Below are 27,785 nucleotides of genomic sequence, written 5' to 3'. Positions count from 1 at the left end.
TGATCCAACATGAAGATGTCACCTTTTTTTGGACATTTCATAAACCAAAATATTTATTCTTGAAAGTAGATTAACTGGCAGCTTAATCAACAATGAATGAACAAAATCACTGGTTGCAGCCCTAATCACCTACGGCCACTTTAGAGTCTCCATGTCACCCATCCTTTGGAGCGTGGGGGGCAATCCACACAGACAGCAATGCTACCACATTGGCCCACAAGAACTGAAAAAAAGCCTGAGTTTCATGTTAAAATATATTACCACACAAGTATATGTGTATCATACATGTCTCTGTACAGTTGTTAAAACAGAAACAAAGCAGCAGCTGTAAATAAAAAAAAAAAAAAAACTTTAGGTGATTGTAGCCTCCTGCGTACCCCTACTGTTTAGGTTTATATACATGACGTAAGACTTAGAGGGCCTGATTGGATAGACTGCACGATTAAAGTGTATAATCAAATCAGTGGTGAAGATTTGGCCTCTTTCCTCTTGGCAGCAGCTCCTGTAATGTCATGAACCCAACTCTTACCGCTTAAGAACAATTTTGCAGCTGATATTCCTTTTTCTCCTAGTTGACATACTGAAGCCCACCACAGCTCATACAGTGGGAATTCGATATCACAGTCTGCAGTTAGTAACAAATGATGTGACGTTCACGTCGGTCACTTCTAGCCAAGTGTTTCACTTTCTCCACCATGTTGTCTCCAGATCTGTAAGGACCTGCGTTCCCTTCCCTTCCTCCTTCCTGATCAGGAGGTCACGGCTCCTGATTATTTAATCTCATCACGGGGGATTGGTGACATCAGGTCCAATCCTGTGCCGACCTCCCCAGGGATCAGCTGGGATGAAGAGCAGTGGGACAGGAGGGATCAGTCAGTGTGAAGAAGCGGCGATCGGACCGGAGGAAGCCATACAGTCGATGAGCTCTTAGGAGCCAACACTTTTCTCAGATTGTTGGGGATCCCGCCATTCAACAGGTAAAAACTAATGATCATTAAGGCATTTATTTGTGTTGGATTGACATTTGTTTTGTTGAAGGAGTCTTTTTAAAACTGAAAGATTTTACAGAATGAATGTAAGAGTAGAAAGTTCTAGCACTTTGAGGAAAATCACAAGAGCACACTTTTAGGCATTTGATTTGACATTTCATCCTTTCCTCTCACAGCCAGGATGGCTCGGGATATGTCAGATAAGGAAATCTTGAAAATGGAGCTGGAACAGTTGAAGAAGGAAGTTAGCACACCGAGGACACCAGTAAGCAAACTATCTTTAACGACAGAACGTCACGTTTTCTTGGCATTAATTGTGAACAATCTTTAAATATTATCTGTGCTTCCTGTGTTGGAAAACAGTCAGTGGAGATTAATGCATAATGCACGTGTGTTCAGCATGCAAGTCATACTTATGCCCGTGAGAAGACACTCACACTTGTTTTCATCCTTCCTCTGAACAACAGGTGGGTACAAACTGTGCAGAAACCATCGCTTTTGTTGAGGGACTGCTACCAAATGATCCGCTGATCAAAGGAGTCCCAGATGACAAGAACCCCTACAAGGGAGACAAGGGAGGCTGTATAATAACATAACACAGGGACATCCAGAGAAAAATGTTTTTTATGAGAGTCCGTTACACTGCTGTAATGTTACTGTAGAATTCTTTTGGATAAACTGTACAGTAGTAAGAAAACTAAGTAATGGTAGTGTAACCAGGATTACTGTATGTACCTGTTGATATAAAAATGTTTCTCTGTCAATTTGTAATTAAATTCAAATAGCTGTAAGAAGCTTTGAAGAGACCTGGCTGCTGTCATTATTGATACACTTCAGCATATCTCACTTTCATCTCATTATATGACAGGCCGCCGGTTCATGTTCAGCAGGGTTGACTGGCGTCCAAATTTTCTGACTGTAAGTGGGCATAATTCAACATGGCGCTCACTTGTGTTGCAGCACAATGCAGGGCAAAGTCACAGGGGTCGTGCAGCTACTGCTCAGTGTAATTCGTAATAGGATTTGTTTGCTGCACCACAGGCCTGTTGACACAGAGCTGCTTCCTGTATCAAAGTCTTTAAGCTTATTCCAACAGCTTCATCCCGGCTTCCTTTTTCAGCTCTCCATCCAATTAGTGTTTTCAACCCAGGCAACAACAAATGTGCATCATTTGTCCAACATATGCAACACAACTATCAGTATGAGCGTAACTTTTGAAGTGCATTTATTACTTAAAAGACTTAAAAGAAATATGAAAAGTAATTAAAGCAAAAGAACATCATCGCTTGATCATTGCCTCAATATTCATTATTATCTAATAATATCTGAATATGAAGTGAGAGATTCTGCGTAACAACTGCTTTCATTTTAGTAGGTGCATATATGTTGAAGCTAACATTTAGTACTTTTACTTAAGAGCAGTTTTGAATGCCAGACTTTTATTTTTAATAAAGTGTTTTACACTGTGACACAACTGCTTTTATGAAAGTAAAATATCTGATTACCACCACTGCAAGCACAAAAGTCCAGCAGCCTCAGACTGCACATATATCATCAGCACCTTTGTACAACTTAAGAAGATAGTGACCCACATATGGTCACTTATCATACAGAGGACCTTGGTGGTTTACCAACAATTTATGTTAAGGTCAAAATTTTATCTCGACGAAACGCAGAGGCAATTACAACCTTTAAACTTTAAAGTCCTTTTGATGTAAAACATGTTAAATTGATAAGATTACTGACTTTTTTATTTATTTATTTTTTAAGACCTTAACTTTGTTTTCTTAATGTAAATACCGTAATTCCAATTCTAAATCCATACTTTTATTTTGTATTTGCACCTCATGCCAAGACAAATTGCTTGTACGTTAAACATATGTGGCAATAAAAGTGGTTCTGATGTAGACAAGACCAATGAATTTTATCACTACACATGAACTATACATTTTGTAAAATTAAAAGTTAAAAAACAACAAAATTAAAAAGAATAGAAATATGCAGAGTCCACGGTTACACACGTAACGTCAAAATGTCCTCCATCAACTCGGTCTGAAGTTTACTTTTTAGTTTGTCTGAACTGCGTTGGGGACAACAAAACATGCTGTGGTTCATGTTATCGCTTGTTTCAGATTAAATATGTGGCTCAAAGTTAACTAGTATTTAAGTTGAGTACGAAGTCCATACGTGGACTACAAGAAACGATATCAACATATCCCCCCAATACTGAACTATTGTGGATATTATTGTGGTTACTATCTTGAGTCTTGATCCGTCCAGGTCCAAATGCTTCCCCAAGGACACCAACAGTGTCCTTATCAGACCTGAAATGCTGAAGCTCAGTGATTTCACTCACTGCACTGTTGTAAAGCATGTGTAAAGTCTACATGACTCGTCCACAGTGTGTTTTCTTATCTTAATTGTCTTATCAGATAAGAACGATGGTGGAGCTATCTAATCTAAATTAATTTCTGATAAAGTCATTGGAATGACTGCACACAGGAAGAAAAAAAAACCAAACGCATCAATGTGTTGCAACCTTCAGTGACTGTTAATTCTATACATCTGATCAGGCAGGGGAGCTTTTAAATTCCCTTTAAAACCACTGAATAATACAGATTCCTTACATCATTTCTATTTACAGAAAGGTTCATCTCATCTTGCTTTTGGAAGAATGTCTTTAAAGACATGCAAAATAAATATTTTTAAAAAATGTATTATAATCGTATTGTAGTTATCATTATTTTGATGTTTTTGTCTGTGCACCGAATTAACTACTCAGCAATAATGTCTAAATGTCACTGTGTCCCAGCTGTCATAAGGAAAATGGGCCATTTTATCTTTACTGCCTGCCATAATACTAACAGTGTCGCAGATCAAACTCCTGCCCCTCTTCTCCAAGACCTTTGGCTCTCGATGTATTATAAAGAGCCTCATGAGGCCAGCAGTTCTCACACGGCTTTGAAACTGTCACTGCTGCTGCACAAAAGTGATTTTGTCTCCATGATGTGGCTCTTGATATTCCTGGTGTGGCTGGTCATATGGGCCTGTGGCACATACTGGTACCTGTTTGGCAAACCGAGCCCTTTCACACTCGAGTCAGTGAGACCCCCTGGGCCTCGCGAGTTCGACCAGAAGAAGCGGGACAAAGTCATCAAGCAAGGTAAAATTTCAGTTGAAAATACTAATAAATGTCTGTTTCCTACAGACATTAGCGAGCTCAAGATGTTAATACAGTGACGTGTGCGTTTTGTTAAAGCTAAATTAAAGGCCGTCTCTGGTCCTCATGCAATCTGTTGAGCTAACTTTAAGCTAACCAGCTGCTAGCTGTAGCCTTAACGCTCTGTACTTTTGCTAGCCGAATTTCAGAATAAAAGCTTTTAAAAGTTAAAAGTCTGTCTGAGAATTAGCTACAGCGCATTATCCTAAAAGTTCTCTGTCCTGGGCTGCCCACTGGACTCTGTGGAGGAGGTGGGTGAGAGCTGACATCCATCATGGACAACACCTCTCACCCTCTGCATCAGACAGTGGAGGCTCTGAGCAGCTCCTGCAGCAGCAGACTGCTACACCCTCAGTGTAGGAAGGAGCTACAGCAGCTCCTTCATTCCCACTGCTGTTAGACTACATCATTCAATGGTCTGGTCCTCCTTTCCTTCCTTATGAGGACTTGTATATAGCTGTATATTGTACTGTGTTTACTGTACCTGTAAATTGTTAATTTATTACCTCTATATATTTTGTAACTGTTTTTGCACTCTTTCTCTGTTCTTGTGAGCTGCCACGACCAGTGAATTTCCCCACTGTAGGATCAATAAAGTTCATCTTATCTTCTCACATCTAGTAATATTTAAAGAACTTGTAAATTGCACTTAGTACTGTCTGACACAAAAACGGTTCCTTGATGCCAATTCAAATGAGTCTTGGGTGGGTTGCAAATACTCGAGCACAAATTAACCTAGTGGGGGACTGAACGAGTTCAAAGTCTACAAAAGTATGCTGTAAAATAGAGATTTTAACGGTTAATATACTGCAAATAATTCACTGTAGATCCTACAACTGCTGAGGTGTGCTGGAACAGTTTTCTAAATGACCGGTTTGCTGTGTGGTAACTCACAGTTTAGATTAGACCTAAATTAGCATAAGTGCAGCAATTATTTTTTTTTGTCTGTGTTTTTTATCTTAATTAGATTATGACTGGGAGATTATGTTAACAATGTGTTTATTGCCAGCAGAATTTAGTTCAGCAGTCATGTGTTTATGACAGGAGAGGTGTGCAGCACAACCTTCAAACTATTATGTAACCAAATTGTGCAACACATTTTGATGTCTGCTCTGGATAACATTAACAAGGCAACTTTGTTAGACCTGTGTGAACCAGAAACATAAACTTGAGCATGTTAACAGCAACTGTGTACATTTCCTCCCAGGTTTCAGTCTTGACAAAGTGCCCCAGGACCTGGATGTCATTGTCATTGGGAGCGGTATTGGTGGGCTGGCGACTGGAGCCACACTGGCCAAAGCAGGGAAGAAAGTCCTGGTGCTGGAACAACATGACCAGGCAGGAGGCTGCTGCCACACCTACATAGAGAAAGGCTTTGAGTTTGATGTTGGTAAGACCACTTGTGATTTGTCATTTATCTAAAATGTTTTGCAGACATTTTCCCACTAGTGAACCACATTCTCCTACAGCCAGGAGCTCTGAACAAAGCAGGGATTATAGATTTTATGTGTATTACATACATTCTGCCTTCTGAGCAATTAAGGTAGACTAATTAAGACAATAATCTCTTGTGTTAAAAAAAAGAGATTAACATTGCACTTTCAAAAGGACATCAGGAATCAGTGATGGTTCCTTAAAAAAAACATAAAATTGTACAGTGTAACTTCAAAAGAAACAAAGATATACACGGGTATTTAGAACTGATGTCCTGAAGACCCTGACTTTTGAGAAGGAATCCAAATCAACTTGACATAATCATACAACATGTTCTTGTTTGCCGGTCTTTCGTCTCCAGGGCTTCATTATATCGGTCAGCTCCACGAGAACAGTCTGCTGCGCATCGCCTTCGACCAGCTCTCTGAAGGCCAGCTGGAGTTCCAGCAGCTAAATCAACATTTTGACACCATCCAGATTGGCCTGGGTGACGAGAAAAGAGAGTACACCATCTTCTCTGGTAAAACTGAGATGAAAGCCCATCTGTCTAAACAATTCCCTGATGACACCGAGGCTATCGAGACGTTCTTCAAAATCATGAAGGTAAGGTTAGCTAGTGGAGACACGACGAAACGCAACAACAGAACCATGAATTTTAACTGACCCTAATGTCTTATGTGTTCCAACAGGTCTCAGCTAAGAAGACCCACTACCTGGCAACTCTAAAACTGATCCCGCAGTGGGTGTCTTTATTCCTGCTGAAGTCGGGCATCGCACACCTCGTCTCCCCAGTCTTCCGCCTCACTGGCACATGTGCAACAGACCTGGTGAACACCCTGACCAGCAACAAGGATCTCCAAGTCATCTTTTCTTATCTTTTCTATGGTGGGTCTCCAAAGATGCTACAAGAGTGGAAAACCAACCTCACTGCACTGCTACTGTTGTATTTGAAGTAGGAATGCAATAAGTCTATGCAGGCCAAACTCTCAGTGTAGACCTGCTCATTTTTTTCATGTAGGTCTTCTCAAGGATCTTGCCATTAATTGAGAAGTCTTTGTATACAATTAGATGAGTGGACATGATTTTGAAAAACCATTAAATAATAATTACACCTTTATTTATGAAATACTCAGGCGTGCCTCCAAGGGACTCCAGTATTCTGATCAATGCCCTCCTTATTCACCACTACAAACGAGGTGCCTACTACCCAAAAGGTGGTGCCAGCGAGATCGCCTTCCACATCATCCGTACCATTCAGAAATATGGAGGAAACTGCCTGGTCAGAGCCCCAGTCTCCCAGATTCTGGTTAATGAGGAGGGAGCAGCTTATGGTAAGCTAATTTCAGCTAATTTTTTAACCTGTTAAAGGCAGAAAAATCCCCAGGTAACTGAGGACTTCCTTTGTGTGCCATGTAACAGGTGTGAAAGTGAGGAAAGGTCAGGACGAAGTGGAGGTTCATGCACCTGTTGTTGTTTCAAATTGCGGCATCTTCACCACCTTCCAAAAACTTCTTCCCCCTGAGATTAAAGTCAGGACAGGTGGGCAAAGAATCCTTTAACCTACATAGATGAATTCTAAAATAAATTAAATTTCCTCATGAAAATAGTGAGAAAGTTTCAGGCTGATTATTAACCCTCACATGTTACAGATATTCAGGAAAGGCTGAACATGATGAAACATGGCAGAGGATCATTCTTGGTCTTCTCTGGCTTTGATGGAACTCAAGAGGAGCTGGGTCTCGAGTCCACCAACTACTGGCTGTTCAAAAACAATAACATGGACAAGTCGTAAGTATGCAGAGCACTGATTAGTAGCTTTTAGTTACCACAAGGGGGTACTGTTGTATTAGAAGCAGAAATGCAATAAATCTATGCAAGCAAAATTCTCAGTACAGACCTGTTCATTTTTCATGTAGGTCAGTTTTTATTTCTTTCAAAAGAAAAAAAAGACACTGTGTAGCTAAAACTTTACTGATTCTTTACATAAAGAAACATACTGTGCATTACCACATGTGGCTTATTCGACTGATGAGTTCGAGTTCCCTTTTTCGTCCTCTAGATGGAGTACAAGATCAGTCAGGCTTCAGCTGCAGGATTTAAATACCATACTCATGTAGTATTTTGTATGTGGCCACAGACTGCTCTGAGAATCTGAATTTTACATTTTCATGTGTTTGTTCATTTGTTTATTTATTTATTTTTAAGGATGGACGACTTCTTTGCATTGAGCAAAGACGATGCACCGGATAACATCCCCATGATGTTCATCACAATGCCATCTGCCAAAGATCCAGAGGCCAAAATAAGACACCCTGGTACAAACGCCCGCTACTTCCTCTACTGTTCTATTGCAACAACAACTTCACACCAAATAGCACCATCTGAGTGACCACACAGATTAGAAGTGATGTCTTGTGTCTGACACATTCACAGGAAAATCTTGCATGACAATACTGACGATGGTGAAGTATGAGTGGTTTGAGGAATGGAAGGACACGACAGTGCGCAAAAGGGGCGATGAATACTACAACTACAAAATGAGATTCGCTAAAAATCTCTTTGACTGGGCCTGTACTTTGTTCCCTAAAATCAAAGACAAGGTAGGATCAGTCATTCTCTGAAATATATGCACATATGTATAGTAACCCTAACCTGAATGTATGTTAGGATTACTGCAGTATTTCCATGCTTTTATTTAGGGTTTGTTGTTTGTCTCTGAATAAAGACTGCACTGTAATATTCCTACTGTTTTTCAGTTGGTTTTCCAAGACGTGGCGACCCCACTGACCAACATGCACTACCTGGGTGCCCAACGTGGAGCCATGTACTCCGCCGAACACAACCTGGAGCGTTTCCATGCCGAGGCTGTGGCAAGGAACAGGTGTAACACCCCTGTCAAAAACCTCTACATTTCAGGTATGAAAAGTTAGAAAAGTTGGCCATGCGCAGGCAGTTCTTGGCGTGTTGCTAGAAATGTCTCAACAAGCCCTGAGATTGACTTGATGAGAGAGGGCTGACAATGCTTTGAAATGTGAGAGTTTCTTTGCACTGTAATTTTTTTTCTTGGATGATTGGAACAGTTAAAACTCTTAAAAGTAACTGTAAGAAAGTCACAAAGCAGAAGGAATTAAAAGTTGTGAAGAAAAACATGAAGAGACAATTTGAATCCAGACTCCAGGTGGTTTTGTCTCATCCAGCAGGTTGTACAGTGTGTACGTATGTCTGTTCCAGGTCAAGACGTGTTCAGCTGTGGGATAGCAGGCGCTTTGCACGGTGGACTCCTCTGCGCCTCGGCAGTGTTAGATCACATCGTCTACATTGACTTGCTCCTCCTCAAGAAGAAGCTGAAGAGGAGGAAAGCCAGAGAGTTGGCTCAGCTGGCTAAGAAGAAGATGCAGTGAGAGCTCTCTCGACTTCCCCTGCAGGACATTAATGAAACTACACAAACCTGGTGCAAAAGGACCCTGGACTGTTGTGGGAAGTTCAAAGGAACACACCACCAGATCTATTTTCTATACCAAGATTATAAAGTCCACACAACGTACTGCCAATAAGTGCACTTTTCTGACAGTTACGAGGAACGGAAGTCCTGCTGTCCTGTCCAGCTGCGGTGAAAACTATGTCCAGATAAACTGACAACATCACAAATAACTTATTTTCTGAGCTGAAGCAGTCACACCATCCTCAGTCAAACCTGTCAGCTGACTTCAGCGAGAGAAGACAGACTGTGAAAAAATCCAGAAAAACAACGTGTTCCTGGTGGATCAATCGGTCTGGCGATCAAAGCCAACATACTAGAGTCTAGTATGACCAGTCTTTAAGCTGCTGGCTCATCATAAAGTCCGTGTTTTTGTTGTATTTTGTCACATTTACCTCAGAACTGTTATAGGTTCTTTGACAACGACATCTGTTCTAGTTGTGAGTTTTAATGACTTAAAAATAAAATAAAATTTGAAACATTTCTGCATTGAAATGGATAAAAAATAACAGGATCTTTGTTATGTTTTATTGAGTTTCGTACTTACATTATCCCAAATGTTTTCAGCAATTTTCAAACCAAGAGGGATAAAATAGCTACTATATAGCTAATTTAATAGCAAATTGAATAGACTATACTCAATAAGAATATTTGCTATTTGATAGTTTATTGTTTAGTTTGGTGTTTTGAAGATTGTAATATTCTAGTAATAACAATAATAGCTTGCAGTGCATTTTTTGTGATTGTGTCACATAAAGATCATGAGGGAAAAAAGTTTTTCTTTACGAACATTTTGGTTATTGATCTATGTAAAAACAGCAGTAAATATTTTTAAATATTCGTATTCAGGTATATAGTAATCTTAAATTCGGCTGTATTGGGGGACAATTTTAAGTTTCAGCACAATCTGTTATCTGTCTTAATGTAATGCTATGTTTTGCCAGTTATTTATACATCACTTACTGGTGAACTGAGATTGTAAGTCCCCTCTGGGTTTCTTAGTTCCCACCTATGTTGTTCTGACCTGACTTATAACCCCAGTGTTGTTTGTGTAACTGTTGAAATCAAACATATTGGGGGAAACCTCAGACTTCCTGCAATAAGTGAACATTTCCTCAGTAAACGGTGGGCAGACGGGCTGACAAACTGTGGCCTGTAGGAGACGACTGGAGGGGGGTCCTCGGAGAAGAATGCCCCTACTGTCCAGGCAGCCGGTGGGATGCCAGTACCTCTCCGGCTCTCTTAACCTCCATCCCTCTGCTGTGTAAACCCAGTCAAAGCTCTCCCTGCTGCTGGAGCTCTGATGAGCAAGGAGCTGCTGTCAGAGTTTTCCTTTCAAGACTTGTGAATAAGAAAGGACAAAACTTGGGCAAGTTTAAAGAATGATGGGCAAAATAGAAGGGAGAGGAGTTAATTATATTCACTTGGCCAGGCTGGAAGTTCAGTAGGCCATAACGTATAATTACCATGGCACGAAATAAACGTGACAACTACAGTAACTCTTACTTTCCTATGCTGTGCTCTAACAGACTCACAGAGCTATAAACAAACCCACCTAAACTCAGTTTACCCATATTTTGAGGTGCAGGATAAAGTTAACCTTCTTGAGTCGTGCTGGCAGCGTGGCCTTGGGGATGTCAATGGCAGATGGTCCACGCTGAAATATTTCAACAACCATTTGATGGATTGTTATGAGTTAATTTTTTTTTTTTTTTTTTTTTACAGACTGTCAGGGTACCCAGACGATGAAACCTGCTGACTTTCTCACCATAAGATTTCTGTTTTGAGTGAAATCTCTTGATAACTGTTGAACAGATCACTATATTTAGTAAGCACAGTAAGCACATAAGTAATCACAGTAAGCACTAATCAAAATTGGATTTTGTCCAGTAGTTTGGTTTATGCCCAAATGCTCACAAAACTAATGACAATTTCATTATCCTCAGCTGGATTTGCTGTTAAATCCAGTTTAGAAAATAAAGAAAAGAAAAACACCCCAAAGCAAGTCAGTGAACATTATAAACATTATCATATTAGCATTGTCATTGTGACCATGTCAGTATACTGATGTTAACATTGAGCTCAAAAACTCACCGTGTTTAAATAAAGCCTCACAGAGCTGCTAGGCTGATGTCAGTGATGCAGCAAAATAACATATTAGGATATCAGGAATACTTTCAAAACAGCTTATAAGTTGTCCATAATGGCTTTATCAATGATTACACAAATAACTATCAAAAGGTGGTATCCTGATTTATCTCAATTATTCCAAGTAAAAGAGAGAAATTTTGATTCATCTTGGTTTGTAATGGTGGTTTTAACAGGCTATGGCTCTAGGGATTGATCACCAGTGTAGTTTAGTAGTTTACAACTTTTTCCTCACAAAAAGTCTTTCTCTGCAGTGGCAGAAAAACGTCAGAGGAACAGAAGAGGAAGTGTGACCTGTCATTTCACTACGACTCACATTCAATATTTAGCTTTAAAGGAAATATAAAAGGGGCAGATCTGAGGAGGAATTTAAGTTTTTCTTGACCAACACAAGCACCCCTTCAACCCTCCTCCTCTTTTTTCCTCTCGCAGGCGGCTCCCACATGTTTAGACACGCTCTTACATCAGGAGAGGCCCAGAGGGTCGGATCTTAAAAACAGCAGTCCACTCTTTCCAACTGCTCTGTTCAGTATGGTCTGTCCCGCAGATGCACACTTTTAAATGAATACTTCAAAGGCCGTGTTTCAGAGCTAATCCAACAACAGTGGCACCTGAAACTCTTTTATTTACATAAAGTAAACAGCGAACTTGCCGACACTGCAGCGACAGGCTTGGCTCGGTGAGTTTTCATGTTGCTAGGCTCTTGTCTCAGTGTTTCAGCCAGCTTTCCTTCTTTTCCAGATGTTGGAGCTCCTCCCTGCTGGCCTGCCGCAGCCTCCCACAGCTTGATCCCAGCCAACTACCGCAGCTGTTGCCAATCTGAAGACTCTCAAAAGAAAGTTTCAGTCGACCCAGATGAGAGGAAGACTCGGTCTGAAGATAGTATCCAGGATCAGACTGGGCTTAAAGGCATGAGAAGGTGATATAAAGCACCACCAGCCATTTTAAAGGGTCACTCCAACTTGAATACCATCTAACAGTAAAGTATGATGTCCTCAGAAGGATAAAAGCTTATAAGCCAACCGAGACTTTTTTTAAATTCTGTTTCTGTGGATTAAAACAAATCAGCTCTTTTCCTGCTCTACACAGCTCACAGACATCTTCTCTGGTGTTGGCTAAAAGCTGCTGCCTGAAGCCAACTTTCTGTTGAGCTAAATGGAAAATCCAAGGAAAATGGCATCTTCCCCAAATCTTCCTCCTGCCTGAAAAATCTTTCTATAATCTGAAACACTAGTGCACCACATGTCTGCACAAAGATCAGACTAACAGACGTACATTCCCTACTTGAAACTCTACTCGGTCATCTGAGTGTTGTAAGTACAGAAATAAGCACACAATTTCAGTTCAAGCTGAAATGATTAGTTGAGTACTTGATTGGCAGAAAAATAAACTCTTACTATTCTGATAATCAGTTTAAAGCAAAAATAAATGCCCATGGTCCAGCCTGCTCCACTTCATTGTCATATACTGCGTCATAGCAAGACTTTTGGTTTGAGAAGTTGTAGCTTTTTTCCTTCTAAGTTGATATTCCTAACTTGTTAGCAGAGAGTTGCTTATTCACACTGCCGGCAGTTCCAGAGCATTCATGAGCATTCGTTTGAAGTTGTGTTTCTACCCACCTGAGGAATGCCAAGTCCTCTATTAGCTCTGTTTTTGGTCTCTACCATCTCCAGAGGAAAACATTTGGCTACCTGCTAAACACTCCACTATGTTTACCCTCAAGTCGCTAACATTGTCAGATAGCCATTCGGTGCTGATCAGATAGTGTACAGCAGGTTTTAAGACCCTTTTCTCTAAAAACAGCTGCTTGCTGCAGTTGAAACAATGCGTAGAGTAACAGTTAGAGTAACTGGCTATAAAGCTCCACAAAGCAGAAGGGAACAGTAGATTCAGATGATAATTCTCTGCAGGTTCATCACTATGAGTAACACCTTTCACATTGTCATTAAAAAACACTAACTGCAGATGCTTTAACTAAAAAAACAAACAAACAAACTGTCAAATTAATTGAAATTAAAAATGTGCTGGTTAGCTTTTGCCACACCCTCAAGCTAGAGAAAGCCGGTAATTTGAGATGTTCTTCTTAAAGTGCTTCATTGATGACTGACAGCAGGTCGTAAATACAAACAGCACTCTTCATATGAGCACCTTTTCACAAAGTTTCAAGTAGTTTTAAGACATCTATAATACATCTACAGCAATTTGTATTGATCATGTTTCCACCTTGAGGGACATTAACTGCCTCACTATCTAGAACAAAGGAATGCACCTTGGCAGGCCCCTGCTTTCCCTTTTCAGCTGTTTGTAATATTTCCTGTGAAGCTGTGCTGCACATTTGATTGTAAATTATCTTGCATGTTAGAGATTGGGTGAGAGAGAGAGGAGAGGGAAAGCAAGAGAAAGACGAGGCAGGAACAGGGAGGCCCAAAGAGAGGAGAACATTTGGAGCTCAACTCTATTGAAAGCAGTACCAGGTTTTTTTCATAAGAGTCATAATAAGTATTCACTGCATCTGCTTCAACAAGCTCCTGCTCCATTGTGAACTACGTGAGTGACTGAAGACTGTACCATGAGTATATGGAAAAACAATCTCTGCAGCTGACCTGTAGCCTCTGACAACAACATGAAGGCCCCACCTGAACCTCATCATTTTTGTCCTTTTAATTTAAGAAGTGCAACAGAGCGACAGGGAGGGAGACACTGTTGTAGAGAAAACAAAAGTAATCACCACCTGCTAAACCACAAAGTCACAACACTCTATTATGTGATCACAGTTTACAGTGCTTCAGAACTGTACCGAAGATAAGAATCTCTGGCTTTAGTCCAGTACTGACAGAGTTAGATGGTTGTTAGGTTAAGGACGAGAATTTTAAGCAAAATTAGTTACACAGAAGCTGTTAATACTGAAAGAATCACGTGAGACTTTAACCTTGCATACAAGAGGAAGAACCCCACACTGAACTAATAATAACAATACTGTGTTTGTATCAAAGAGTTAAACTCCGCTCTCTTTCACACCCATCTGCTCTGAGACTACACCTCCTCCTTCCAGCGGATGCTTTAGACGTGATCCAGAGTTCTCACATTTCATCTTCAAGCCCCCCCACCCCCACTCCAAACCCTTCCACCTTCCTCTTGGAATATGCCCACCCTCTGCTGAGTAATCCTCATCAGCCCAGTGCATCCGCATTCGTCATCACTGCTGTGTTTACATGGCGAGCCAGCTTGTGTAGTTGGGGTGAGCATAAATAATGCTGGAGATGGTTAGGATGTTAGATGGGGCACTAGAGGGGGCTCTTCTATGGGTGGGTGTGATCCCAGCCAACCCTCACAGGGAGATGACTCCTCAACACATGGTTTGGATGCAGACAGTGAACAGAAAAGTTCATGTGGCATTTTTTCCTTGTCCGAATCAAGTCTGTAAGGGTAGAAGATGTTAAATGCTGTGCAGATTTTAAAGTTCTTGAGATAACCTTGTCACTTTAGGCTGTACAGATAAACTTGACTTGATGAAGAAGACTGAACTTTCTCAGCAAAGAAGTAAACTAACAGATGCAACTAAAGTACATTTACATTCAGGTTCTGGGAATGAGCTTTAAAAATGCAGCACACGCATGGATCATTCCAAGTGTATTTTCTTTATTTCAGGACTTTTCAAGATTTGTTTCACCACACACTTTGCAAAGTGTACCACAGTTTGCTGAGAACAGCCCTGGTCTTGATCTTTACACACCATCTGTTTATTTTTCCACTTAGCACAGATATGAGAGGCAATCGTTCGGAAGGTGGCATACTCAAGTCCTTAAAGAATTCTAATGACTTTTGGTTCAATATTTTGGCCACATATTGTCAAAATGTGTTAACACCGCCATAAAGTGTCAAAGCTGTAACTTAAGACTTCAGCCTGTGATCATCATGGTTTACTGCTGCAAGATAACTCGAATACTGTCACTGTGCTATTTGCTCTGAGTTTAAGAAGCAAACACATGGGTTTGCTATGTCATCTGTTGTGTCTTGGCTCAGGTCTCCAGCTGACTGACACTAATTCCTCTGTCCCAGTCTCCTGTGAAATCTGAAGTGAAAGCGTTGCTCTGCCATTGGGACAGGCTGTTTTCTCTGGCCTCTTGCTCGCTGCCCCCCCAGTCTGAGGACAAGGCCTCACAGCATGGTGATCCCAAAGGGGTCGTACCAACATGCTTTCACTTCAGCACTGAGGCCACGTTGACAGGATGACCTCTCAGTTTTTGTGTACAGCTAAATTGTTCCAGGTGAGTGTAATCTAGAACTCCTTATTCTGCTCATTATGGCTGATAATACAACCTTTTGTTTTGTCATTTTCAGGACTGTCTTCACATTCAGACATAATGTCCGATTAAGAAAGAGAAAAGACTGAAGGTTTTCCTTACTGGTGAGATGCTCATGATTCATCCTCAAATGTTTGGTCTGCCAGCAGACTGAGTGTGATTAAACTCCCCCCAGCGAAAACAGACAAAGACATCACTCGGACCACAATGAGAGACTCCACCTTCTGCCCCCTGATCTGAGAGCTTTTCCTACAGAGGAAGTTGCCGATCCAAGCTTTTTATCTCTCCTTCATGCCATGACTGCTTGTATCTGTACACTTGTGTCATGTAAAAGTCTCTGCCTTTTTTTCCTTTTCCTTGCATTTCAACAGGTCATCTTAATTGAGTGTCAGGTACTGGAATGAAAAGTGCATTTCTGTACAGTCATATGTGAAAGTCATGAAGATATTTTTAGTATAATAGGGAGAAAAAACCAATAACAAACATTATATGTTATGTTATTGATTCAATAAGGCAAGTGTGAACTGTGAAGTGCTTGTAATATAGAGGTTGTATATCTGGTGGAGGTGTGTGTGTGTGTGTGTGTGTGGGAGGAATATATGTAGCTACAGGCAATAGAGAAGAGGTAGTCTGCTTGTTGTGGCTTGTACTGCCCTAAAGCTACTGGAGCAAACACACACTGAGACTGTACGAATCACTTTCTCTCTCTCTCTTTAAACACACACTCACAGACACATGCATAAACGCACACACGAAACAAAAAATGGTTTATCCTTGCACTTCTGACTACAACAGGTAAGACATGAGTGTATGACTGATTACAGAACTCGTGGTCAAACATGGATGTTGAAAATATTAATGAATGAATTTAGAATTTGTAGTTTAACAATATAATTGCAACTCACTTGACTCACTTGACTTACTAGGCAACCACTGAAATCTCTGGAGAAGAGCTATAAATGGACCATTAGGGACTATTTTCAAAAACAGAAAAAATGCTGTCCATTACAAGTACACATCCTGTGTTCAAATGGTTAGCTCAGTAAAAGGTTGGGTGTAATATAATGAACAGTACACATTTCCATGGTCTCCAGTGATGGAGCGGGAATCAAGCCATTAACTCCTTACCCTAAACCTTATTGATTTTGATGCAAGGTTTGCCATTACAGTTGGCTGAACAACTTGACTTTGCCGACTTGACTTCTCATGGTCATAAATTGTCCACCTTTTTTTGTGGCAGAACTACAGCACGACTTAAGCAAATCCTAAAGATTAAAGAACAAAATCACAATCTTTTCTTGAATCAAAGTGAATCCTATAGATAACATTTCGGGACAGTTTCACAAACTGAAAACATCTTCGTATAATCTTTTCCATAAGCTGAACCAAAATGCTTTTGTTGCTTAAACCTATCCACAGACGGGACTCAAACCCTGTACACATCCATGTATACAAAGAACTGCTCTGATATTAGGATGTATAAAGCACAGGCTGCACCTACAGGACAAACCACAAAATGTATTATCTGCCTGAAACAAGCACATTAAAAAGAAATCACACAGTTAGTTGGTTTGTTGGAGTTAATTCAGCTGAAGAAGCCTTGACTTATGGCATATTCAAACTTTTTTCTGAGTGACCCAAAAAAAGACATTTTGTCCTGCGGCCTGACTGTTGCAGGACTGTTTTCATTTTTCCTGCTTAAGGTTTTGTTTCCGAGGCTGAAGTCACAGTGCAGAGCTGAGCTCAACGCAGCCAGCAGAACAGCGTTAAGCGATTCCAGATGCTTTAAGAATTGAACTCATGTGTGGGGACTCGCTTATCCAAGTTATTCTCTGTTGCTGTGATCCTCCTTTTTTCCTTTTGTTAGGCTCTCACTCAAAGAGATCACTTTGAGAATGTTACCTGTCTTTTGTGTTTTGGACATGAAAATGTAAGAAAAAGATATCAGATTTCAAGAATATGCACTAAAAAAAAAGTTTAGAAGAAGTGGAACAAAATTCAGCTCAAAGGTAGAAGTCTATGGAGTATCTCAGGGCTGTAACATTTTGTGAAGTGGCCAATTAAAATCTCTGCACAAGGAACGACAGCCCTCGAACTACTGCTGCATCTGCATGCGTCTACAAAAAACAACCTCCAATCATCTGACTAGTCTAAAGACAAACTGTATGATTTCACGGTGCGGCATTTGTCTCATTATGAAAAAACACTCTAGGCAACGCAGGGCCGGGCTGGGTGTGACCGGGCTGGGTTTAGCGGGTGGGAGAAGGTGGAGTCTGACACAAGGTCTGCACTCCCACCTCATGAACTCTCAGGAAGGACGCCCCAGGGTGGCTACTCTTTTAACTGGGTGCTAATCTCCCTCCCTCTCCTTAGCAATGCTTAAAGGGAAGCAATGGGAGGTGGGGGGTAAAGGATAATAAAGAACTTCAGCAATGCGCAAGACAGGTAGAGACAGGACGAAAATTAAAGGAGAGAGAGAGAGAGAGGAAGAGATAGCAGAATGTGGTAACAGAGGTGGAGAGTGAAGATGTGGCAGACAAAAAGAAAGGGAAACAGATGAAGCACAAACAAGCAAATCTCAGTCTACTTAATGTTTTTTCCCCTTTTTAGTGAAATCACTTCTTAACGTTTCTACAGCTGCCAGATGAGCGCAGAAACCTGAAAAAAGGACACATGGAGAATCAGCCCAGTGCATTACATTCAACTGCCTCAGTATTTCTGTCGCAGATGTTAGGGGAAGCAGAACACACTCGGCAATCTTGTTTAGCGGCCGAGCTCCAGGAAAACTGTTCAGAGGAGGAATGCAGACTGTTGAGTGTCTAAACATGTTGAGGGAGAGTCAGTGGGCTGAGAGGAGTCCAGTGCTGCAGGTTCACATCCTCCTTAATCTCAGGCGTCAATTGCTGTGAACCCCTACAAGTCATCTTAGACCTGTCTAGTTCCTTTACCTGAAGATACTATTTCAGTTTTTTCATTCACCATCCGTGTTGTTAAGGTTTTAAACTTAATATTATTTTAAAAAACAGTCTTAAAAGGAACCTAAGACTAAGCCAGATGGCTGTGCAGTTTAAGTGCAGTCATTAGGGACCTGAAGGGGCAGGAAATGGAGGATCCTGTCTTAAATGTGGGTGGCCACTGTCATTATCAGGTTAAGTATAACCATTAAACTTAATGAAAAGACTAACCTCTGCGACTGATAGCTGCACACTTGAAGTAATTGTTAAATTCAGAGGCGCTCACTTGGTAACCTGATGGTGACGTACTCACCTTTACTCTAACACCAAGGCCAGGCATGTATATGCGGCTGCTTGCTTTATTTTAACAGTATCAGATGCGGCACTTTAATATTTTTGTAATCTGTGGATTATATTCCATTGTTGGACCTTCAAATTCTTTCCCGAGCTTTAACTAAGGCCATCTGTTTTGAATGAACTCAGATATTTGGTGCACTGCAAAGATGATTCACTCGGCCTCACAAACGTGTTTCCTTCATCCAAAAAGCACTGACATGCGACGAAGAACATTTTTCATATAAAAAAATTATGTTCTGCTCTTCCTTTCGGATTCTGAGTCTTTATTTTCCATATAAATTTTGAGAAAGCTGTAATGAGAGAAATACTGCAGTGTTACATCCACACTGTGGTGTAGTAACAAACGCAGCATCAGTACTCACAGAAACTGAGATGAAGTGCGGGTTAGTGGTGTCAGAGGCCACTGCATTACGATACAGAATAAATTTTGCCAAAATCGACTGCTCCTCCCTCTCTTTTTTTTCCCTTCTGTGGTCGATTCTTACATTTTTTTTGTCTCGACACTGTTTTTGTTCCTCCTCTTTGCATCTCAGCCAAGTATACTCCCTTTGTTGATGTGGCAGGCCTGGGAAATGAAAAGTTGATACTTCATGTCAGGCAAAGAAGAGCACCTCCTCCTCTTCTTTTTTTTCTATACTCTTGCTTGCAAACGTGGACAGAAAAGAAAAAAAAAGATAATTTGGGAAGCTAAAAGAAATGACACAGAATGTCAGGCTTAACAAATGGCCGCCAGTGGCCACTCAGCCATGGAGATCTGTTCTGTTTAATTTCATTCTGACATCTTTGTATGTGTTCAGCAGTGATTAATACACTTGTAACACACAACTGCACACTCATATTCTCAGTGTAATCATGCAGAAGTTAAGACTTTTAACCCCCTGATGCTGATTCTCAAGTGCTACAAGGAAACACAGACTCTTTAAAGTGTTATCAGTAAGTGAATTGACTTCCATCTACAGCACCAATCGAGCCAGGAAAAAGAACAAAACTTTTATGAGCTTCAGTTTCTCCAACATGTAAATCTGTCCAACAGAAAGACAGCTAACAAATGACAGAGTAAGGTGAGTTTAGGAGCCAGTGAAGGAGCTCCCAGTGAGTTTCCATGATGTGATGTGGAGAGAGGGAGAGAGCAACTCAGACATCTTGCCTTTCATTCCAAAGCACAGCTGAACACAATCCAGGGAGGGACATGACACTAATCTAAATATGGGCAACCGGTTACAGCCAATGAGAGCCTAAGCATCAAGAACCCCCGCCCACTCCCAACTCACCCCAAACTCTTTACCAGTGCTTATTGTAGCTCAGCGTGTGACGTGGAGACCACAAATGCTGCTGTTTCTTCTTACCATCCCCAGCCCATTTGGCTCAGAGTGTCTGTCTCTTCTTTTCTGAACATTTTCTATGGTATTTCCTCAGAGGAGACATTCACAAAGTCTGTGTCCTAGCTGAAACACTCAGGCCGTGCCACAATATGCAACAACGCTTGCAGAAAACTATATCACTATTCTGACACCTATGACATCTATAAAACTTGCTAGTGTTAAAAATTCCCTTTAGCATCAACCCAAATATCTGTCTGACCTATTTTTCAATGCTTCCATGATCATGAATTTGTCGCTAATTGCTAAACAGAAACAATTTCAGCATAAAAATCACAAAAATTAGAAGAAATCAGTTCGAAACTTGCCATTAAAGTCAAAACTTTGATACCAAGCTGCTCCATCTGAGATGTGACGTGGAACCTTAACCCAGATTGTACAGTTTCATGTGGGCCGGCCTGAGCGTAGATGAATCCAATTCTTGTAGCATGCTTCTGGCCTTAGAGGTGTTGTCCACTCGAATCTGGGCTCCCCTCCCCCCACCAAAACGTGAGCAGCTGCCAGCGTCACATAAATTGCGTTCCTCCTGATCACCGACAGAAGGCGTTTAAACATCACATGTTTATATACAGTGACAAATGTCTTGAAGCGCAGAGCTGCTTCTCACTTCAAACAGTCCAGGGGTTGTCTTATACTGTAAATAAGTAGCCACACATTATACCAGGTTGTGAGGATGCAGTCCTGTCAGCATCTCATTAAGCTTAATTGCCAGTTCACCGTGCTGCACATATGGAACAGCAATAGGTTTTTAACAGGCAGGGGGTCAAGGTTTACGCATACATGGTTTGACTGAGAACACAACATCTACTCCTGTTTGAAGCTGTGTGAAACCCGCAGCTCTTATCTTTGGTACCCTTACTCCTCTACCTGTCGTATGCTACCCATTAGATGAGAAGTAGGGGGCTGCTTTATGGAGCCCTGACACTGGGGAGCCTGAGCCTGGCGTTGCTTAATCTGCTGAATAACCAGCAAAAGCCCAGTGGCAACAATCAGCACTTTCGGCTCATGCAGTAAAGACCCTTAACATTATTTTAGCTAGATTAAATCCTAGTCGCTTTACTTTCACACAACCAGACTCCTGCTCTGGTGAACAAAATTTAAACATGGATGTCTGACATATGCCTTATTTTGTCTGCCAAAAATATATACTTTTTTATAATGTATGATCAGGAAGTAGCAGCAAAGTCTCGACCAAAACAATTAATTAACGTCTATTAGTTTTTATTGCTCTGCTATAATCCACAAACCCACAAAGAGTCATTGCTTGACTCTTTGGTGCCCCTCAGATTTACAGAGTGTTATGGTATTTTAGCTCACTGTTTTGGTTTTCTTGTCCAAAGGAGCTCTAAAACCCAAGTGAACAATACCTGCTCAGCGCCAAAGGGGACAAAGATAAAGTGGGCAACTATGTGGTGATCATAGTGGTGCATTTAACAGCATTTACAGAGCAAGACATTTTTCTCAGGAGATGGAGGAGACCAAAACAGAGCTAACAGGAGAGTGAATACTGTACCTGTTGAAAGTGTAAATAAGCAGCTGTTGATTAAGAACTTGTAGGGTTAAGAAATGAGTACCACAGCAACAAACGTTTCAATCAATGAGCATTAATTTAACTTCTGAATAACCTAAATAGGAAATCACTATAAAACTCCACAAGTTGCAGAGACAATACAAGCCTGAACTTTTGCTAAAGCTTGAAAAGTTTGATAAAGTTTTTCAGGTTTCCACTATACGGCCTATCCATCTCATGATATGCTTTAGCAAAAACAAAGCATAGTAGATTAAAATAAGGAGAACTTCTAACAACAACAACAACAATGAAAGCGGTCACAATTTTCCATATCAATTTTCCACTTCCATAAAACATTACAATGTACTCCTATTTAGTCCTCAGTGGGGACCTGTGAGACCCCCAGCCCCCTACTGTACATTTTGCAAGGGCCCCAAACTGCTTTCTGGCTCCCAATTAAGCAACAGAAGCACCTAGAGCTATTGTAAAAGACCCAGGGGTGCTGAAACACCTCGAATAAAAAGCCCTTGATCTTCTTAGTTAGTAAACAGTGAGCGCAGCAAAAATGGACTAAACATGGACTTGCTACTGTGAGGGCCCTTGCATATGAATCTCAACTTACTCTAATAAACACTTACGTAAAAGTGTCTTTTTTTCCTTCATGCAAACAGAAGCTGCTCTTTGATGTTGCATTACGACGGCAGAGGTTCCCTAATACATTTTTAGGATAAAAGACAGCAGATGTGGCAAAAGATGCAGATAAGAAGATAATTTTGTAAAACTGTGAACAGCACACACAGAATATTCCATATCAGTCCTCACTGAGGAAGATTTCCAGTTGCCTTGTTTAAGCAAATATCGATCACATTGTTGGCTGCTGCAATGACAATGTTCGCTCAGGTTGTAGCAAACATCTGGTTTTGTCACTCTTGGACAGAAGATGGCCCAGCCATTAAACACATCTTAGGATGTGACTGGAAAAGATATTAGGCAGAAGATAGAGGAGAAAAAGAGAGCAGTGTTTGGAAAAATTTGTGAGGATTTCTGCACCTGAGAACATACCTAATCTGAGATGGAACATACAAGTTTCTGTTTATTTTTGCATTTGCATTCAGCCTGTCTAGACCTCCAGTCACTGTGGAACATTCAAGATCACATTTAGTTTTAGTCTTCTAACATGGATATTGTCTGTGATCTTTCTTTACAGTTGCTCCCCTAAACTAGGACCATTTGGGGGAGCTTTGGGGAAGCTTGGTAACTTAGTGACTACCTGCAGGGCTAGTTTGTGAAATGCTGCATTTGATGAGCTAACACACTAGCCAGCCAGGAACATGACAGAGCTAGACAGTCACAGTAACTTATAAAGTAGAGAATTAGCATGTCAGACTTCATCAAAGCTGAACTCGTGAAAAATATCTGTTATAAATGCTGATGTGGCCAACCATGGGACAGAACAGTCTGCTTCCTATTTCATATACCATAACAATTTTGTCACATGAAATGCATGAGTAAAATTCTCAGAAGAGATTTAAACATAGGGGACCGCTTCTAGACGACCACTAGTTACCCAGTGAGCTCAACTTTTACGCAAAATTTTAAATGTTACTGTGAACTGACACTACAGCTCTCACAAAATGTCTGCACTTGAACACATCCCAACTTTTACTCAGATACTACACTGGCCATGTCAGACAGAGGAGAGAGGCAGTATGGCCAGTCTTCCCCTTTCCCTTCACCTCTCCCTGCCATCTTCTCTGTCATTCTCTTGCGTCTTTTGTCTGTCTTTCTGTCTCTACACCCCCTCCCTTCTTTTTTCCCTTTTCTCTCTTCTTCCTTCTCTTCAGCTCTCTCCCTCTCTTGACTCATCCAGGCAGAAGACCAGGAATAATAGGAGACAGGAAAGAAAACTCCACAGCAGCAGAGCGCGTGGGGCCAAGAACCAAGCCCAGTGGCCTTTTTTCCTCCGTTCTATAACCCTCTAATTTAGCATTTATTTTAGGATGAGAGTTTATTGAGCTCAAGTCTAAGTCCAATGCAAAGAGCCTGGGAGTCAGTCACTATGATACTCAGTCACTGCTCCCCAAAGTCATCTAAGACCAGCTCATCAGAAGACAACACATTTTACTTTTTATTTCAAGTCACCGTAGCGTCCATGATAAGTTTAAGTGTAGAGAATATGAGAAAATGTTTCAGAGACAGTGAGAAGGTATGATATAATATTTTATGGCCTGAGACGCAGACCATGTCAGGAAACCTGGGTGCCAAAGAAGAGACTGTTTTGTCTTTATATGGCATTTTAACAGATGCAGTTAAATGCAGAATGCAATGCACCCACTGTTAAAATTCCAGTTGCCGCACAGCACAGTGAAAATGGGAGAATCCGCATGCAGATCGGAGAGCTCACCTGGTTTAAAAATTATCCAGGTGTCCGTGCAACATAACTGCATGTGCAGGTGCAAAGAACGGAGCGAAAAAATTACAGTCCTTGTTTTTAATGACAGTACAGGCCTTCAGTGGGCAAGGCCCAAGCTCTTACTGTTACTGAAGATGAATAATGTGAGCTGTCAGCATGGATTTATAACTTAATATTTACTGGTACCCCTGACTGTTTGGGCATCCTCAGCTGTCCCTTGTGTTTTGTTAATTATCTCTTGTCCTGCACCTACTTCCGATGTTCCACATACTGTTAATGACAAAATGTAGATATGCCTTTATTAAACAAATCATTTGAATAATTTACACAGCAGAATCCAAACACACAACACTCCAACCCCACCACCATCCTCAGTGCTTCCTCTCACATCTGAAAGCTGTTATCCCTGCATTTTCAGGGTGACACAGGAGGCAAGCATAAATCTGGACTCCTCCTCCTCCTCCAGCAGCAGCAGTGGAGTTTGAACATGTGGCTGGCACCATGACACCTCATCAAGCATGAAATTTCTTCTCCTGAGGTAGAATTTCAACAAGGCAAACAATGCATGAAAGTGGCACAAAGAGACGCTCATGCCACGATAACTTGACTCAGGAAAAGCTAAATTTCTTGTTGAACTCATGACACAGTTGATAAAATGTGGGCATTAATTTGACTTGTATTAGGTAACAAGGAAATAATTAGGGCTTGACTTGAAAACCTGTAAAGCTTCAAGTTCAACAGTGGGTTCACGTAGGATAACCTAAATACTATGTGCATCTCACTCTATTTCTCATGCAAATTGTCTGTTGTACTGTACTAAGAAGAAAAGAAGTATTCACACAAAAACTCGGATTTGTGCTGGAAAACACAGAAAGCTACTGCAACAAGAGAGGCGAGGACAACTTTTACTACTCTAAGCAATTACAGACAGTATCAAAAAGGAAGCCAAGGCTTGGAAAAAGGAAGCAAAAACTGCTATCAGCATGTTTGATCAGAATGTTTACTTGAATGAAAAAAACAGCACTCTCAAAGACTCGGCTGAGGCAAAACTCCATCATATCGTACGGCCTTTGATATAGACTGTTCTGAACTATAACGACTGTAGCTTTTTAGTGCATCCTGATAGCAACAACTTTGTTTGCACCAGCATCTCATTCCAAAGTGAGAACATTCGCAGAAAGGGAGCGAGAGAAAGCATTTAACGTGGCAACTTAACTCACATCCTCCCTATGAAAAGAGGAGGTGAAAATATGGGTGGAAGAGGAGTAAGGAGGAGAAGACGGCGGCCGAGGCCATTCAAACAGCTCGAGTCGTACACACTCCCTCTGCTAAACAGTGGGTTAAGAGAAGTCATTTTTGCCCATGCTGGATGTTAGGGGAGGGAAAACAGACCACACTGCATTCTTCTCTATTGAGGTCACTTTTTTCTTCTCAACCATTCTGAAGCACTCAGCAAACTTTGGGCTGGACTGCAGTATAGATCTAACAGAGTGCTGAGGTGGTCTACTGCACATGCTCAGTAGCGACTGATGTTTCCAAAACAGACAAAACTTCCCAAAAGCATCATAGAGGAATTATTAATTAAGAGAGTGAAATGGGTGCTGCAGTGGTCTTTAGGACCTAATCATAGACTCCAAACATCCATCAACTGTTCAGATCATCTTTTCATTCAGATCATTTGTGTTACAAATGAGAATTTGTGGAGATACATGTGTAGCGATATTGTCATTATTTTAAAATCACATCATGTAAAGATTATAATACCACATTAAAATGTAACCTGGATAATAGTCTGAAGGGTACAGAGGGTGTCAGATGCAATACAGACTGTAAAGGCCTATGAAGCTGAACTGTGATTTGTGATATTGGGCTATTTATGAATAAAACTTGCCTTTGTAAACACTCTCCTGTTAACCATTTGAGCGAAAGGAGGTCATCAGAAATGCTGGTCAGATAAACTTGAAAAGGAAAATATCAGCCTTTTGCAGGTTATGGCATCTGAAGGCAGAATTTGGGCAAAGTGTGCAGTTACCCAGAGAGAAATGAAGTGACCTCTGTAGATGTCTCATTGTTAAAAAGACAAAAATAAAACAAACAAAGATAAAGAGTGTCATTTACCTCAGCACATCATTCCTGTGGTTTCCTGCTAGGTCCTGGAGGACCTCCAACAAGTCCAAGCCAGGAGGCATCTTTTCATCCTTCAATGCCATGTGCTGATGTAATGTCAACCACTGGGATGTCGGGGTCTTTAGATAACAACGTTGGCAGAATATGAAGAGCTGACAAAAGTGCTGTCCTTCTCAAGAGGGAGTTGCTGAAACAAAGGAAAAGTAGTACTCAGATCTTTAATTTATTTTTACTCTGTTACAAATAAAGGTTATGCATTCAAAATTTTACTGTAGTAAATGTAAATGAGTATGAGCATACAAATACACTTAAAGTAGCGAAAGTAAAAATACTTGTTATGCATAGTAACCCATCTCAGATTAAGGCACGGAATAAGGTAAATTAATGCTAGATCACTTTAATGTTCCAGCTGGTGTCTTCTGGTTAGCTTGTGAATTTAATAAAGCCTTATATCACCTTTGTGCTGACTAACTATTTATCACTAATCCTGCAAAATAACCAAGGTTACTCAATAAAAGTACCGATCTGAAAATTGCTGATCTCTTGCAGACGTATACGATAAGAAAAATGAAAAATTTAAAGTAACTTTACAGGTGCATCAAAACTGATTAAGTCTCCTTTGGCATAAACACTAAAGGTGTGTAGAAACCTCCAGAGAAGACAAATACACATTCCTACTCCTCTGAAACGGCCTTACTGAACGTAAAATGTTGTATCGTGTTAGCCGAAAGCAACTACGCCTTCTGCAGCACCGCTAATAACGTCTTAGCTCGTTAGCTAGCCGGCTAACGTTATCTGTAAGTTAACATGCTAGCTAGCCAGTAAGCTAACGTTAGCCACCATCCAGGTGTCAACCTCACCTGTTAATTTCCCACTGAGGACTTCGAAGATGGTGCGCGGCTGTTGCTCAATAAACCATTGAAAAGCACCCTGACAACATTTCTTTTCCTGTATATGTGATTTACACAAGTTGTTTTTGGAAAGCATCTTTGACAGAGCCGAGCTAGGTGTCGTCCCCTGTTTGTACTAAGCTAGGCCGTATAGTTCTAAATAAAGCAAAAATAAAGCACGAAAATAATGCACAGTAATTACCTAGATGTTACCTAACGTTACCTATAAAACAGTATATATTTTTTTTACTATTGAATTCACGAAACTAATAAATATTAGTGTTTGCTTACATGATGTTTCATGTGTTTAAAAGATGAATACTGTGCACTATAAAGACACTTACTACTGACATTCTCGGATTTCATGGGCTTAGGTAAGCTAACCTTCCTTTCTTCTCTTCTGCAGTCGTCCAGAAGAAATATTCAGGTTGGACAGCATTGCAGCCAGTCAGGTTAATGTCTGTAACTTCTGCTCTAAAGTTTTGAAAGTGAAATCCTACTTGATGCAGACTGCCAAGAATGTGATAACACGACAGCTTGTTCTTTACTGTCTCAGTAGTGAAAACCTGGGACAGATAACAC

The 27,785-nt window shown here is 40.8% G+C and overlaps 2 protein-coding genes and 1 long non-coding RNA gene across 6 annotated transcripts; 2 read left to right on the top strand and 1 right to left on the bottom strand.

The window, feature by feature from the left end:
• Positions 1-29: 29 nt before the first annotated feature.
• LOC124052950 lies at positions 30-27,512 on the bottom strand. Of its 4 annotated transcripts, none has more exons than XR_006842086.1 (4): positions 26,835-27,076; positions 26,305-26,500; positions 1,427-1,548; positions 30-223 (listed from the first exon to the last, which is right to left on the bottom strand). It is a non-coding gene; the product is annotated as an uncharacterized LOC124052950 (long non-coding RNA). The 4 variants fall into 4 exon arrangements; XR_006842084.1 differs by lacking the exon at positions 30-223 and adding an exon at positions 243-1,212 and having other exon boundaries at positions 26,835-27,072; XR_006842085.1 differs by lacking the exons at positions 30-223; positions 26,835-27,076 and adding an exon at positions 27,174-27,512 and having other exon boundaries at positions 243-1,548.
• gngt2b (guanine nucleotide binding protein (G protein), gamma transducing activity polypeptide 2b) lies at positions 1,162-1,960 on the top strand. The gene is made up of 2 exons (XM_046377780.1): positions 1,162-1,254; positions 1,457-1,960. Exons 1-2 carry the CDS (start codon positions 1,171-1,173, stop codon positions 1,583-1,585), a joined length of 213 nt encoding a protein of 70 aa, XP_046233736.1. The 5' UTR covers positions 1,162-1,170; the 3' UTR covers positions 1,586-1,960.
• On the top strand, positions 3,849-9,918 carry si:ch1073-13h15.3 (inactive all-trans-retinol 13,14-reductase). The gene is made up of 11 exons (XM_046377778.1): positions 3,849-4,152; positions 5,417-5,599; positions 6,005-6,246; positions 6,333-6,528; positions 6,777-6,974; positions 7,063-7,182; positions 7,293-7,431; positions 7,849-7,958; positions 8,077-8,243; positions 8,400-8,559; positions 8,875-9,918. The coding sequence occupies exons 1-11, from the start codon at positions 3,906-3,908 to the stop codon at positions 9,042-9,044; spliced, it is 1,932 nt and encodes a 643-aa protein (XP_046233734.1). The 5' UTR covers positions 3,849-3,905; the 3' UTR covers positions 9,045-9,918.
• Positions 27,513-27,785: the final 273 nt, after the last annotated feature.

Source organism: Scatophagus argus, chromosome 21 (assembly GCF_020382885.2).
Source record: "Scatophagus argus isolate fScaArg1 chromosome 21, fScaArg1.pri, whole genome shotgun sequence".
Taxonomy (NCBI): Eukaryota; Metazoa; Chordata; class Actinopteri; family Scatophagidae; genus Scatophagus; species Scatophagus argus.
This window is presented reverse-complemented; position numbering and strand designations above follow the sequence as displayed.